The sequence below is a fragment of the Elephas maximus genome, chromosome 4 (assembly GCF_024166365.1).
Source record: "Elephas maximus indicus isolate mEleMax1 chromosome 4, mEleMax1 primary haplotype, whole genome shotgun sequence".
Taxonomy (NCBI): domain Eukaryota; kingdom Metazoa; phylum Chordata; class Mammalia; order Proboscidea; family Elephantidae; genus Elephas; species Elephas maximus.
Window position 1 is genome coordinate 169,309,757 of NC_064822.1, and position 15,558 is coordinate 169,325,314.

Consider the following 15,558-nt stretch of genomic DNA (forward strand, 5'->3'; position numbering starts at 1 on the left):
TTGAGAATGCATGATCTAACCGGATAGCAGCCTTGCTCAATAGACCAATGGACTAAGGTGTGACGATGGCCCTCCCATTATGCTGTTTTCACACTGACAAAGGGCCATATGGGCACAGACTGTCCATAGACATAGAAGGAGCCTAAAATATCCTCATTGTTCCGGAAGAATAGAAGGTCAATCCCAGTGGCCGTCCAGGGGATTTTGACTCATGGTGGCCCCATGTGATACAGAGTAGAACTGAGTTCCATAGAGTTTTCTTGGCTGCAATCCTTATAGAATCAGATATCCAGGGCTTTCTTCCATGGCTCCACTGGGTGGGTTTGAAATACCAACCTTTCAATTAGTAGTAGAGCACAAACCATTTGTGCCACACAGGGACTTTGGAAGACCATAGTTCTTTCCTGTTGGCATATAAGACCTATCTGATGATTGAGAAAGTAGATAGAAACTGTCTATTAAGGGATGAGATTCCAGGAAAAGCAATATAAATTGGGGACTTCTTAGAGGAAAAGGGTTGGAGAGGTACTATGGTTTGAATTGTGTCCCCCCAAAATATATGGCGAAGTTCTAATCCCCCAGTACCTGTGAATGTGACTTTATTTGGAAATAAGGTTTTTATAGTTGTAAGCATTAGGTAAGGTCATAGTGGATGACAGTGGGCCCTAAATCCCAAATGCCTGATGTCTTTATAAGAAGAGAAGAAGAGATACAGACACAGATACAGAGAAGGCAGCCATGTGAAGACAGGGGCAGAGATTGGAGTGAGGCAGCTACAAGCCAGGGAACGCTGAGGATTGCTGGTGACCACCAAAAGCTAGAAAGAGGCAAGGAAGCGTTCTCCCCTAGAGCCATCAAGAGAGCATGGCCCTGCTGACAGCTGGATTTTGGACTTCTAGCCTCCAGAGCTGTGAGAGAATAAATAGCTGTGATTATAAGCCACCCCATTTGTGGTACTTTGTTATGTCAATCCCAGGAAACCAAAACAAGAGGCAAAGGAGAAAGAAGGTCATGTCAGTGACAAGTCAGGGGTGGTAAGGTGGCATGGATCTAGGGGTGGGGTGCAATCCGGAAGGGAAAGGGGGAAAGGACACTCAAGGCAATTCTTTTTTTTTTTTTTTTGCCAACTGTTTTCTCCCTCAGTAAACCCATAGCTTACCTGGAGGTGCCTATTCTCCTTAATTCAATCTTTAATAACCGTTTTCTTTTTCCTATAGTGAAGGCAAGGAAACACAACCCTCTAATTCTGGGGAAGAGGGTGATAACAAAGGGTTTAAATTACTTACTGTTGATGGAGTCAGCAAGAATCTTGAGCTGCTCAGTATTATCCAAGACCTCGATCCTTTGGGTGTACGGATCATAGTGAACTGAGAAGGGTCTTGGGATAGTAGCAGCAAAATCCCTGAGACCAAAATCACAGACCTCAGTGAAGGGTGCCAATGGGGGAGAGCTACCTCTAGGAGATTTCCCAGTGGCATTTCACTTTGCTGTTACTAGCAATGAAGCCTCACTAAAACAGAAGTTTCAGAATCCAGCGGCTATGAAATGAAATGGAGTTTCATTGAGGTCCTTTTGGGAAACCTTTGTGTGTTGTGTGTCTGTGTGTATGTGCAACATAGGTATATACCAATAGCAGTTGTCACTGAGCCAACTTCAGCTCACGGTGATCCCATGTGTATCAGAGCATGACCATGCTCCACAGAGTTTTCAATGGCTAATTTTTCAGAAGTAGATCACCAGGCCTTTCTTCTGAGGCACCTTGAAGTGGACTTGAACCTTCAATCTTTTGGTCAACAGCTGAGTGCATTTGCACCACCGAGCGACTCCCACAGCATGCCTATACACATATTTATGTATTCACCTACTTGCAAAAAGACCGAGATAGCTTACGATAAAAGCATACATTACAATAAAATAAAATAAAATAAACCCTCTTATCGTTAAATAAAATCAAAAGAGTGAGCAAAATCTGGCCAAGGAATGCTATAAATATATATATATATATATGTTCTAAGATTCCTGAAAATCAATTTCAAAGAGGGAAACAGCACTCAGGGTTGAAGAAAATACTACGTTAATACTAAAATTTATAATACTAAAATTTAGTATGTACCAGGAACTATATTACGTCCTAACTGTTCTATACTCTTGACAAATACCATTCCTAATTCAACCTCCACAACAACTTTATATAAAAGATACTATTACTATCCCCGTTTTATGGATGTGGAAACTGAGGCTTAGGGAAGGTAAGTGACTCAACAAGGTCACATTGCCCGTAAGTTTTGAAGTTGGGAAGGGACCCTGTGCTCTGAAGGCCCCTGGTATTCCAATGCTTTACTCCTGGCTGTGGGAGGAATCTGCCAGGAGGGCCTGCATAAAGGACATACCAAAAAAACCCAAACCTATTGCCATCGAGTTGATTTTGACTAATAGCGGCCCCATAGAGTTGACAAGGAGTGGCTGGTGGATTCGAACTGCTGACCTTTTGGTTAGCAGCTGAACTCTTAATCACTACACTACCAGGGCTCCATAAAGGACGTAGAGCAATATAATTAAAAAGGTATTCCAGAATGGTTCATAAAATGTAAATTCAGAAAAAATTATATTTCTGAGTTGGTCCCTGGTGAACGCAGACTGGCAGGGCTCTCCAACTTTGGCAAGAGTGGTGTAGCACAATGGTTAGAAACGCAAGCACTGGAATCAGACTCCTGGGCTCAAATGTTGCCTCTGCCAGATCAGAAGACTTCTGTGACTGATTGGACGTGGGAGGGGGGTGACTTTTGTGGCCACTCTGTATACAAGAGGGCTGGGTGACTGGACTTGATGACTACATTGATTGGCAGGGATCAGGTGGCTGTGTTGGCAGCCATAAGTTGTCTACAGGGGACAGCATGTTCAACTAATAAGCTGGGAAATGAGGTTTGGCTAAAGGGCACTTCTCAACAGAATAGCAAGGGACAAGGGTGGATGCTGGGAAGATAAATTCTGTCTGCTCTCCAACATTGCTGTAGGCATTTAAGTTCACTCTCCTAAGCAAATATGCATAAATCACAGGGTCTGGTGTACTGGCACCAGACCCAGTTGGGAGGTCCACAGAGCTGCCGGGCTACCTTGGTCGCTGCCTCACCTCACTTTCTCCTTGGCATCGTTAAAGCTTTCAGCCACATAATACAGAGGCTGGAACTCTGTGATGGTGTACTCCTGGATGGCTGTCTTCTCCATCTCCAGGGGGAGGAGCTTCGGCTTGCCAGATAAGCAGTACTGTAGGCCCCAAGTGGAAAATTCGTGCAGTTAAATTAGGGTCGGTGATCCCTGGTGTCTCCCATAGGCTATTTGTATATCTTCTCCCATGTCACCCTGATTCCTTCCACACCACAGCCCAAATGCAGTGAGCTAAATTATTTTGCATGTCCTAGATCCCGCCCTTCATATTGCTGTGGTAGGTGCCATCGAGTCAGTTCTGACTCATGGCAACCCTATGTAAAACAAAAACTAAACACTGCCCAGTCCTGCACCATCCTCACAATCATTGCTATGTTTGAGCCATTTTGCAGCCACTGTTTCAGTCCAACCCATTGAGAGTCTACCTCTTTTTCTCTGACCCTCTAGTTTTCCAAGTATGATATCCTTATCTAGGGGCCGGTCCCTCCTGATAACATGTCCAAAGTATGCGAGATGAAGTCTTGCCATCTTCACTTCTAAGGAACATTCTGGCTGTACTTCTGAGACAGATTTGTTTGTGCTTCTAGCAGTCTGTAGTATATTCAATATTCTTCTCCAACACCATAATTCAAAGGCATCAATTCTTCTTCAGTCTTCATTATTTATTGTCTGGCCTTTGAATGCATATGAGGCAATTAAAAATATCATGGCTTGAGTCAGGAGCACCTTAGTCCTCAAAGTGACATCTTTGCTTTTTAACACTTTAAAGAGGTCTTTTGCAGCCAATGCAATACATCATTTGCTTTCTTGACTGCAGCTTCCATGGCTGTTGATTGTGGATCTAAGTAAAATAAAATCCTTGACAACCTCAATATTTTCTCCGTTTATCATGTTGGTCATTGGTCTAGTTGTGAGGATTTTTGTTTTCTTTACGTTGAGAGGAAACCCTGGTGGCGTAGTGGTTAAGTGCTACAGCTGCTAACCAAAGGGTCAGCAGTTCGAATCTGCCAGGCACTCCTTGGAAACTCTATGGGGCAGTCCTACTCTGTCCTATAGGGTCACTATGAGTCAGAATTGACTCGATGGCACTGGGTTTGGTTTTGGTTTTGGTTTTATGTTGAGATGTAATCCATACCGAAGGCTGTGGTCTATGATCTTTATCAGTGTTTCAAGTCCTCTTTGCTTTCAGCAATCAAGGTTGCATCATCTGCCTTTCAGCACAGGAACCCTGGTCCAAAGTACTCACATGTTCCTGGTTCTTCTTGCTTGGTGGTAAGAAGGTCCCTAAGTCTCTCTTCTCACTTTTCTCTTTCATATCGCAAAAAAGATTGATTTAAGACATAACCTAATCTCGTAGACTGAGCCCTGCCTCATAAACATAACTGCCTCTAACCCTGCCTCATTAACATCTTAGAGGCAGGATTTACAACACAGGAAAATCTGTCAGATTACAAAATGGCGGAAAATCACACAATACTGGGAATCATGGCCTAGACAAGCTGACACATGTTTGGGGGGGACACAATTCAATCCATGACACCACTGGTTCTTGATCATATGTCATCTCCTGAAATGGCTGAAGGTTGTTCAATATTTTGCCCATAGAATCCTTCAGTATTGCAACTTGAGGCTTGAATTTTTCTTCGGTTTTTTCAGCTTGAAAATTGCCGAGCGTGTTCTTCCCTTTTGGTTTTCTATCTCTAGGTCTTTGAACATTTCATTATAATATTTTGTCTTCTTGAGCTTCTGTATATCTCTTTTACTTCATCATTTCTTCCATTTGCTTTAGCTGTTCTACATTCAAGAGCAAGTTTCACAGTCTCTTCTGATATCCATTTTGCTCTTTTCTTTTTTTCCTGTCTTTTTAATGACCTTTTGCATTTTTCATATATAATGTCTTTGATGTCATCCCACAACTCATCTGGTCTTCAGTCATTAGTATCCAATGCATCAAGTCTTCATAGTCTACCTGAAATTGACAATCAAGATCCCCCCCCCCAAAAAAAAATACTACTGCTGTTGAGTTGATTCCAACTCATAGCACCCCTATACATATGGGTGTAATTCACCCCAACCACTCTCAAGAAAGGTGATCAATAGAAGATATGAGGGTTAACCACATTTTCTGATATGTGTTTGCATATGTCTGTAGGTGCAATTCAACCTTGGGATCAATGAGGCCCCTATGCCCTGGAGACCTGTGTACTTGCACCGCCTACCTCTAATGCCCATTTCTACCTCTGATACCCAAAATCATGACCAAATATCAGCTGCTAAGGTACCAATCACTGGGTGATGAGACCCTAGAATACACCTCATTATGGATGTAAAGGGATTTCAACAGCATTCAACAATGATGGTTTCCTGTACCCACCCCTTACAAATACATCCTTGGTTTCTGTCAGGGTCATACCTGTAATTCACCAAAAGATGATAAGAGCCCAGCACCATAGGCCTTTATGGAGCCTTCTTGCTTGCAGAGCCCAAACTCCACAGTAAACCAGTAAATCTGAAATGGAAAGTAAAGCTGAGAGCACACCCCAAGGAACAGGAAGGCAGCAGATGTCTTGTGGCCAAGGACAGCACTGTCCAAATGGGAGTCCATGCAGGCCTGTTCTCTGAGTCAACATGACCAAGGCTCACTTCTATGTGACCTATGTCTCATCTTACCTGGTCACCTGTTGAATCAATAGTTGGATGAAGGCAAGATGTGATAGGAGGCCATGGAAGGTCTTGAGGAGGCTCCAAAAGAGGGAGACTAAAAAGGACACCTCTAACACATTCCTTTATCTATGGCAGGAACTCTTCAATCCCTTTTTCTTTCTTATCTGTACCGTCAACTAGACTGAGATGTACCATTAAATTGGTCAGGTTTATCAGGCAATCCCTTCAGGCTTAGCAGTGGGAGGTAGGGGGATTTGGTGAGAGAATTGAGAGGAGAATCCCATCATTCACGCTAAAACTTGGGGTGTTTCTGACATGCCACCTGTCAACCACTGCAGTTAACCTCCCCAAATAACCAAGTCCTTTTTTTCAACGGTTCCTGTTCCAATATGTCCTAAATGCCTGGTCAGGGAAAAATGATCCTGGAATTCTGGTATAACGCTACTGACTGGGGCCAAGAGAAACTCAGAGGTCATTTAGATGCTGGAGACAGCCACAGTCTTGGAGAAAAAGGGGTGGGTTATTAATTAAGTCTGTTTATTGGACTGCTGTCATTGTTAGCTGGTGCCCAGGCAGCCCCTGACACATGGTGACCCCATGCACAACAGAAGGAAGTGTTGCCTAGTCCTGCGCCATCCCCATGATCATATGGGGATCAGACAGTTACGATCCATAGGGTTTTCACTGGCTTATATTTGGAAGTAGATTGCCAGGTCTTCCCTCTTAGTTCATCTTTGTATGGAAGCTCCACTGAAACACGTTCAGCATCATAGAAACATGCACATCACCACTGACAGATGGGGAAGGCTGTATATGAGGTGCATTGGCTACAAATCACAGCCAGGTCTTCCATGTGAATGGCTAGAATTATGTCACTGAACCATCAGTGCCTGTACTAGAGAATGTTAAACCTAGGAAGGTTGCCAGAGCTTCGTCAGTCTGGCTTCCTCACATGCAGATGAGGAATCTTCAGCCCAGGAAGTTGGAACAATGTATATAAAGTTACACAAAGAATTAAGGGCAGAGAAAGAACCCAGGACTGCTACAGTCCCATACATTAGTAATAAAATATTGTTTTTTTTGAGAGGTAAGGTGGGTTATGGGTACTTTGATCATTGTTACAGTAGGTAATATTATACTATGAGTCCTTCTTACAAGTGACTTTCCTTCTTACAAGTGACAGATTCTATCTAGTTCTGTAGCTTCTTTGAAAGCTGCTTTTTGCATCTGTACAGCATGTGGCATTCTAAAAATCATGTTCACAAAAATATAACTTTTTAAGTCCTCATGATGGACTTTTAAGATGGGCAGGATATGAACTATTCTACTTATTTGAATTATGGTGTTGGCAAAGAATATTGAATATACTGTGGACTGCCAGAGGAATGACCAAATCTGTCTTGGAAGAAGTACAGCCAGGATGTTTCTTAGCAGCAAGGATGGCAAGACTTTGTCTCATGTACTTTGGACATGTTATCAGAAGGGGCAAGTCCCTGGAGAAGGACATCATGCTTGGTAAAGCAGAGGGTCAAAGAAAAAGAGGAAAACCCTCAATGAGATGAATTGACACAGTGGCTGCAACAGTGGGGTTAAACACAGCAATGACTGTGAGGATGGCACAGGAATGAGCAATATTTTGTTCAGTTGTACATAGGGTCACTATGAGTTGGAACCAACCCAACAGCACCTAACAACAACAATTCATTTTTAGAGATGAGGAAAACATAGCCACTTGCCCAGGGTCTCCTAGCAGCTGGTCAGTGGAAAAGAAATTTCTGGGAGTGTTTGGCCTTTCTGGTAAATTGCATTTGTAAACTTTCAAGCTGGTACATCTTCATGGTGGATGTGCATTCATTTGAGGTCCCAAACTCCATTATAAGTTTTTTATTTTTCAACTTTCCGAATGAGGGAATTATAAGGGATACGGCCTAGAAGCTGGGGAGGAATGTGCTCAGACTGGAAAGGACTCTAAAGGAAGGAAATCACCTGCTCCACAGACTTACTGCTTCACTGAAAGAGTTTCATCAGATTCAGTCATGAGAGGGATGTGTTTGGAAGTCCACCTCCATTTCCGCCTTTGTTTGGGAAAGGAAAGACCCTAATGCTAGCTTCAGTGCCATGGTAGAGATGTAAATATTCCCTCTTCAAAGCTGTGAAGCCAGACTACTTCATACACATGTTCTGTGCCTGAGGGTTCTCAGAGGCTATTATTAAAGCTGTGGTGTTTTGAAGATACTGTGTTTAAAACTACATGTAAACATCTGTATGCATCAGATTTGAAAATTAAACCATTAAAAAGATATCAAAATGTGAAAGTTCACTTTTGTAAGCTCATTCCAGTGCATTCTGATATTTTTTCCCCAGGGGATGAGCAAAGCTTCAAAGGTCTGAGGGCTGTGGCCTTTAGGACTCCCACCATCCACCCAGGAAGAGAAGGGACTTCCAGTTTACCGTGGCGAGTTTCTCAATGTATTCATCAGGTGCACCCAGAGAGGCAAGGCCAATTTCCTGTAGTTGTGGAAAAACAGAGTCACTGGCACTGCTGGTGTCTGCCCATCTTCAACCTTTACTGCCAGTACCAAACTGGCACTTGACCATGATGTTGGTGTGGGGTCAAGTATCTTCAGAAGAACCCAGACTGACCTTGAATGTTTTGTCAAGCTTTCCCTATTCATAATCATAACATGACAGATTTCTAGAACAGGGTAAACCTTTCACCATCACTTGGTCCTTTGTATTTACTTTACCAATGGGAACACTGAGGCTCAGAGAAGGGAAATGACTTTCCCAAGGTCACGTAGTAAGCTAGTGTCTGAAGCCTCATCTCTTCACTCCAGTCCAGTGGTTATTCCCGCACAGCACAATTGGAACATTCCTGGAGTACCTGAATGAGTCTTAATCATGTAATATGAAAATACCACAGAAGAACTGCAGAAGACAGTCACTCAGATACATACAAAACTGGAGAGTTTGAAATATCATGGACAAATTCTCACCACAACTCCAACAGCAGAATTGCTCTACTGGTCTCATTACAGCATTTTCTTGTACGGGTTATTTATATATTTGTCTCCCCTACTATACACATTCATTCATTCCAAAAAACTGAGTGCCTTGTATGTGCTAGTGTTTATTGAGTGCCTTCTACATGCTAGGCAGTATATAAAATCAAATATCCTTGTTCTGTGGTGTTTAAATTTGAGTGTGTGGGGATAGACAATAAACAACAAGCATATAAACAGGTATTTTTAAAGGTGTTATTTCTTCTTTAGGAAGAAGAAATAAAAGTAGAAGAGGCGAAGAGGGTGGGGAGTGCCATGGAAGTGAGAAGAGTTTACCGTTTTAAATAGGGTTGGAGGGTGAGCATCACTAAGAAGGTGATGTGTGCACAAAGACTTGAAGGAACCAAGGTTGTTGGCTCTGGTGACATCTGCGGGAAGAGTATTTTAAGAGAAGTGTACAGATAGTTCAAGGGCTTTGTAAGGCATTGGGTTCAGGAAACAGTGAGAGACCGGTGTGCTTGTGCAAAGTAAGCAAGCAAGCGTGGTGGTGGTGGTGGTGGTAGAAGATATCAAAAAGGGGCCTTGGACTAGATCATGTAGGACTTTTTCGGGAAATTTAGAGTCTGGGCTTTTACTCTCAGTGAAATGGAAAACCATCGAAGAATTCTGAGCAGAGGAGGGACATGATCTGACTTATGTTACCAAAGATTGAATCTGACTCTTGTGTGAGAATGGACTCTAAGGGGTCAACGGCAAAGGATGTTGGAAGCTACTGAAGTCACTCAGATGAGAAACAAGAGTGATTGAGACCAGGTTCGTAGCAGGGAATGTGACGAGAAATGGTTAGATTTTACATAAATGGTTGGATGGGAAATGGGTAGATTTTTGAAGATAGAGTACACAGAATTTTCTGAAAGATTTAGCTATGGGGCATGTGGAAGACAAAGAAGTCAATGATGGTGCCAAGCTTTTTTAATTTGAGCAATGGGATGGATGAAGTTGCTAAAACTGATATGGGGAGGGCTCTGTGCAGGGAAAGGGACGCTGGTGGTGCAGCGGTGAAGTGCTCGGCTGCTAATCAAAAGGTTGATGGCTCAAACCCACCAGCCGCTCCACAGAAGAAATATATGGCAGTGTGCTCCATAAAGATTACAGCTTTGAAAACCCTATGAGGCCTTTCTAGTCTGTCCTGTAGGGTTGCTGTGGGTCAGAATCAAATCAATGGCAATGAGTTTGGGTTTGGTTCTGGGTAGAGAAACTTTGACAGGGAAGATCAAGAGTGCAGTATTGAAGGGAATGAACAGAGATGCCTAATAGATATCCAAGTGGAGATGCTAAGTAGGCAGCTGAATATGTAAATCTGAGTTTTGGGATTGAAATCTGGGCTTGAGTTATAAATTTGGTCATCGTCAGAGTAGAGATGGTATTGATCCATGCTACTGGATGAGATCACCAAGGGATTGAGTGTAAACAGAGAGCAGGACTCAGGATTGAAGCCACTTTGAAGCAAGAGTCAATGTGGTCTTCATCTCTGGGTCAAAAACAGTGCCTGGCCCACTGATTTAATACTTTGATTTAAAGCAAATCAAATTCAGACACCACCCTTAATCTGCTTCTACTCTCCTGCCCCCTCTCCATCTCTGCTTCATCCACCCTGCCCAGACATGCCACAATCCTGAGTCTATCAAAAGGCATTGATAAATCAATATGGCACCCTATTCTTCTAGGTACCATTCTTCCTTGAGAGCCCAGAACTTTCCTAAAACAGTGGCACCAAGGTTTCCCTGTGCTTTATTCCTACCCCATCTGCACCATAGTGGGAAGCAAGTCCTGCCTTTAGAACAAAAAAGGATATGCTCGGGGAACTTTCAAAATGAACTTCCTGCCTTGGGGCTGCCCAGATTCAAGTTGGAACCATGTCACACAGATGCTCAGTAGCTTCCATTGGTTGACTCGGATAATTGTCCACTCCTCTGTAGGGCTGCCTTAAAGAGGAAATGGCTAAAGGGAGATTGCCACTCACTTTCTGACTGGGCAGAATAGCTTCTGGGGCGAGAATAAAAAGTTCCTATTCTCTGAGGACAAAACTGATTGTTCTTTGGTCATAGTAAAAAGTACCCATTTTAAACCTGTCCTAAGCAGTCAATGGAAACCATTTTTTTAATTTGATTTTGAAGCAGTCAATGGCATCTTGGCAGGAGTAACCAAGTTTCTGAAAGTCTTGGTTACTTTCAGAAGCCCTGGCCCTGTAGCTAGAAAACTGAAGAGATTTGTTCCTTCCCTGAGAAAACTGGGTCGGCAATAGCCTCACTCCAGCAGTGACACTTCGACTGTCAAAATTCAACTAATCCTTAAATACTTCCGCTTCTGAAAGTTCAGCAATCTCTGAGCTCCATAATTCTCAAAACCCTGTATAACAGCAGCAGTGTTCTTTGGACAGGCTGTATTTTACAAGTACAAGCAAAAAATTTGCTTGGTTGGTTGGTTTGTCAGTTCGTTTCAAATATTAATTTATAGCCTCTTCATTCACCATGAATGTCTATCTAGTTCTTCCAGCTGAGGAAAAATGGTTATAAAACTTACAATCTCATTACTCTGGAATTCATACTTTGGTAAGAATGATGCCTCGGTCCAGCATTTGCTCATGAGTCATTCCATTCTATCCTCATTCTTCCTTGTAAGAAAGAACACTTGCCCACACCTGTGACCCACACCTGTGAAGACTGAGGCACAGGGAGACCTAGCAACTTTCCCAGGTCGCAGAGATGGTCAGTAGCAGAAGAGGGGCCTGTGGGTACATCAGAACCATCACTCAACATTCCCATGATTCCAGCTACTCAATCATGCATGGTTCTAGGCTGCTTCTCAGTACCCAGAGAGACTTGGTATAGTTCTTTTACTCATCCAAAAGGCATATTATGAGCCTGCTCACCACTGTGAACTATAGCAAAGATGAACTGAAATCTAGGCTGCTATTTTGATGCTGGTGACGAGATATTTGGCTTTTTATTTTTTGCCAAAAATGAGACAGGCTACTGGGACTGTATTTTTGGAAAATACCATCTTATTTAATCAGGGAATATAGACAAATGACTGCCTAACAAAGTAGAAAGTCACAAAGTACCTAAAAGAGGAGGAGAAAAGAGAACCTGGAAGAAGGTGAGGTTACTTCTCCGTGGGGATCAAGGAAGGCTTCATGAGTGAAAATGTTCTTAAGCTATACCTGGTAGGACCAAGGAGATTGGCAAATTCACAACACACATATAATTCAGAGAGTGGTTGATTCACCAACCCCACACTGTGGATCCCTGGGATGGATATTTAGCCTGCCGTCTCAGGTGGCCCCATAGAACTGCATCTGATTTCTACCCTTGTAGAGGGTATAAGCCCCTATTTGGGCTCCATTTGTTTGAGCTATCCAGGCCCTGGCCCTGAAGCTACGAAACTGAAGAGATTTTTTCCTTACCTGGGAAAACTGGGCAAAGCTGCGGTCTGAAAACAAGGGCACGTGTCCCAATAGCTCATGGCAGATGTCACTGAAAGACAGAATGCACAGAGCTTGGAGGGGAGGAGGATTATAAGCCAAGTGACTCAGACTTTCTATATGAGGAATGGGCTGGAAGAAAGAAGCTAACTCATTTGGTCTTATGGCCTCAAACCTAAGAATAAGATGTGTGCAGAACTTGGGGTCAGATGAGGTAAGGTACAAGAGAAAAGGAAAACAGGAAGATAAAGTTAGGAACAGGCCAGGACACAGCAGCCAGGGGGTCTTAGGAGTGTGCCTAGTAGTGTGTGGGACAGGAGAGCCAATGTTTCTCCCATACATCTGAGTGAACTGTGAGTGGTCAGCACTTTTCATCCTGTCTTCTCCTTTGGATTGTCATCTCTGAGCAAATACAATACGCTTAGTTATTCCCAAAGGAATTAGAAAAATAGTGCTGTCCTATCTTAGTCTGGAGGGAGGCAGAAGTCAGGGAAGAAACCCTGTATTTATTTAATACTTTATATGCCAGGTCCATTAGGAACGGTCTTTTCTGATTTGAAGCAATAAATTTTGTGGGCAAGGAAAAATCATTTTGCACATCCTGCTGACTTTTTTATATAGATTGCATGTATCCTATCCAACTAAAAAGTGGCTAAACGCAAAATTAAGAAGCACAGTGGCCAGCTATTCTCTAACTTCAACCATGACACAATATAGGCAAAGAAAGATTAAAATCACCTATACATCTATTGGAGCCCTGGTGGCGCAGTGGTTAAGAGCTTGGCTGCTAACCAAAAGGTAGGCAGTTCAAATCCACCAGCTGTTTCTTGGAAACTCTATGGGGGCAGCTCTACTCTGTCCTATAGGGTCACTATGAGTTGAATCTAACTCAATAGAAAAAAAATTTTTTAATACATATACTACCCTGGTGGTGCAGTGGTTAAGTGCTTGGCTGCTAACCGAAGGTTGGTGGTCTGAACCCACTAGCCACTTCACAGGAAAAAGATGTGGCAGTCTGCTTCTGTAAAGTTTACAGCCTTGGAAACCCTATGGGGCAGTTGTACTCTGTCCTATAGAGTCACTATGAGTTGGAATTGACTCAACAGTAACGAGTTCGGTTTGGTATACATACATCCAGGAGGTATTTAGATGGCTTGACTCTTGTTCTCGCTTGGAACTTTGTAGTTCTAACTTCTACACTTCCTTCAGAACTTGATTCCTACTGCCAGGGGGTTATGTATCCTTGGTTCACAGGCTCCCCAAATCTCTAATCAGCCTGGTCTCTTCTGACAGAGAAAATCCTCAGAGTGGGTGAGTTTCTCTCTTATCTTAGTACCACCATCAAACAATCCAGCCCACTATCCCTGCAGACCAGCCCACAAAAATCCAAACCTCATTCCTGGGAAAGGGAGAAAGGGTGCTCACTGTGGGTCACTACGAGTTGGAATCAACCTGACGACAATGTGCAGGGACAGTGGCTGGCTGTTAGGGTCAATACTCACGGTTCAGGTGTGTACATGGGCTTGGATCCATGTCTGATGTACTGTGTGCAATGGAAGACTCGGAAGGCCAGGCCACCCAAGAAATCCCGAGAGGAAAGCAGACCAGCCACAGGTCGAAGGCGGAAACCAGTGCAAGCTGAGAAACACAAAGGAGAAAGAACACTCAAACCCCATCACGGTGGAGCCAGAGGGAACTGAGACACCCTTAGGTAGGGATGCCATACACCCAGCTGCCTAGGAACGTGACTTTGATGCCAGGTAGGCTTGGCTTTGAGTCTGTGCCCCACTATTTTCTAGCTGGGTAACTTGAGTCAAGTTACTTCGTTTCTCTGTACCTCATCTGCAAACTGGGATAGGTACTTCTTAGGATTATTCTATCTAAAGAGCTAATGAATATAAGTACTTAACACAGAGCCTATCACATCGGAAACACTTGATGCATTTAGCTTTCACTATTATTAGAGAAAAAACATTAGTTTCCTCTTTTTGTGTTTCCAGAGTGAGGCAGGAATTCTCACTGTACTTGCCAGAAGGGAAAAGTACGGAAGGAGCACTTCCAGCTAATCTACCGTGCCTCACACAGTCCACCCCATGAGCGGCAGTGATTTCTCTAATTGGACCATTTGGGAGGAGGAAGTGAATATTCTTCATTTGACCCTTTCTGAACTGATTTTTCTCTCTGACCCTGCTTGCCCATAGAGGAGTGCATTCTGGTCTGCTTTCGGTCACGCAAGGGACTGTGTGTACCATGACAGTGAATTGGCAGGTGAATTTATCTAATTCAGGGGTAAACTATTAGGAAGCCCATTTTGGCTGTACATTTATGCTATATTCTCTAAATAGCTTTCTATCAGTAATAAAGCTGACATTTTGATTACCACCTCTCTGGTTCTTTTATTTGTCTCTCAATTCATTCCAAACTTGGAAGGAGAATGATACTGATAATGATAATAATAATAGCTAACAGTGTATATTACCTACCACATGTCAGGCACTGTTCCAGCTCTTTACTTATATGAACTAATTCTCACACTAACCCTATGAGATGGATGCTCTTATTATCCCCACTGGGCACCCTGGGCTTTGACTACGAAAGGAAATGCTTTTTATGGGCATGTATATGGCAAAACCTGTGTCTGATGCCTTTTCTTTGAGTAACACAGATTCATGGTGGGGGCTGGATGGGAAGAGAGGGCGGAGCACAGCAGTGAATTCAGTTTTTTCTGGGAGAATCAACCCATGTTTATCACCACAAACATATTTACTCTCCTGGCCTTATTCTTTCCCAGCCCTTCCCCATCACTTCCTTCAAGGCCTTTGGCCCTGATGTGGACTTACTCTGTAGAAATTGAGAAACTTCTTCCAGCTGGGGAATGTTATCTTCACGGAAACCGCAGTACTTTTCCAGAAGAGGGAAAATGTGATTGTGCTCATAGCAAGCGTGGGTTTTGTACAAGGACTTCAGGGTCCTGAACACCGTCCCCCAGGTTTTCTTTTCTTCTTCTGTGTATTCCACTCGAGGGATGGGCTGTCCACTAGAATACAGGCATGAAATAGTTGTCTCCAGCAGGGTAGGTGCAGAGGAGGGGACGAAGGTAAGATTGGCAAATAGAGATGGGATACAGAGTCTATGAGAGTCACCACCCAGACTGTGTTGCTGTTAGGTGCTGTTGAGTCGATTTCAACTCATAGTGACCCCATTTGACAGAGTAGAACTGCCCCATAGGGTTTTCTAGGCTAT

The 15,558-nt window shown here is 43.3% G+C and overlaps 1 protein-coding gene across 1 annotated transcript in view; it reads right to left on the reverse strand.

The window, feature by feature from the left end:
* The window catches only part of PAH (phenylalanine hydroxylase), an 87,414-nt gene that overhangs the window by 568 nt on the left and 71,288 nt on the right, over positions 1–15,558 (reverse strand). Inside the window, exons 6-12 of the mRNA XM_049881592.1 lie at positions 15,156–15,352; positions 13,818–13,953; positions 12,298–12,367; positions 8,281–8,337; positions 5,579–5,674; positions 3,131–3,264; positions 1,287–1,402 (exon numbers count right to left, since the gene is read on the reverse strand). Of these exons, the coding sequence (XP_049737549.1) occupies positions 1,287–1,402; positions 3,131–3,264; positions 5,579–5,674; positions 8,281–8,337; positions 12,298–12,367; positions 13,818–13,953; positions 15,156–15,352 (806 nt within the window). The remainder of the gene's footprint in view (positions 1–1,286; positions 1,403–3,130; positions 3,265–5,578; positions 5,675–8,280; positions 8,338–12,297; positions 12,368–13,817; positions 13,954–15,155; positions 15,353–15,558) is intronic.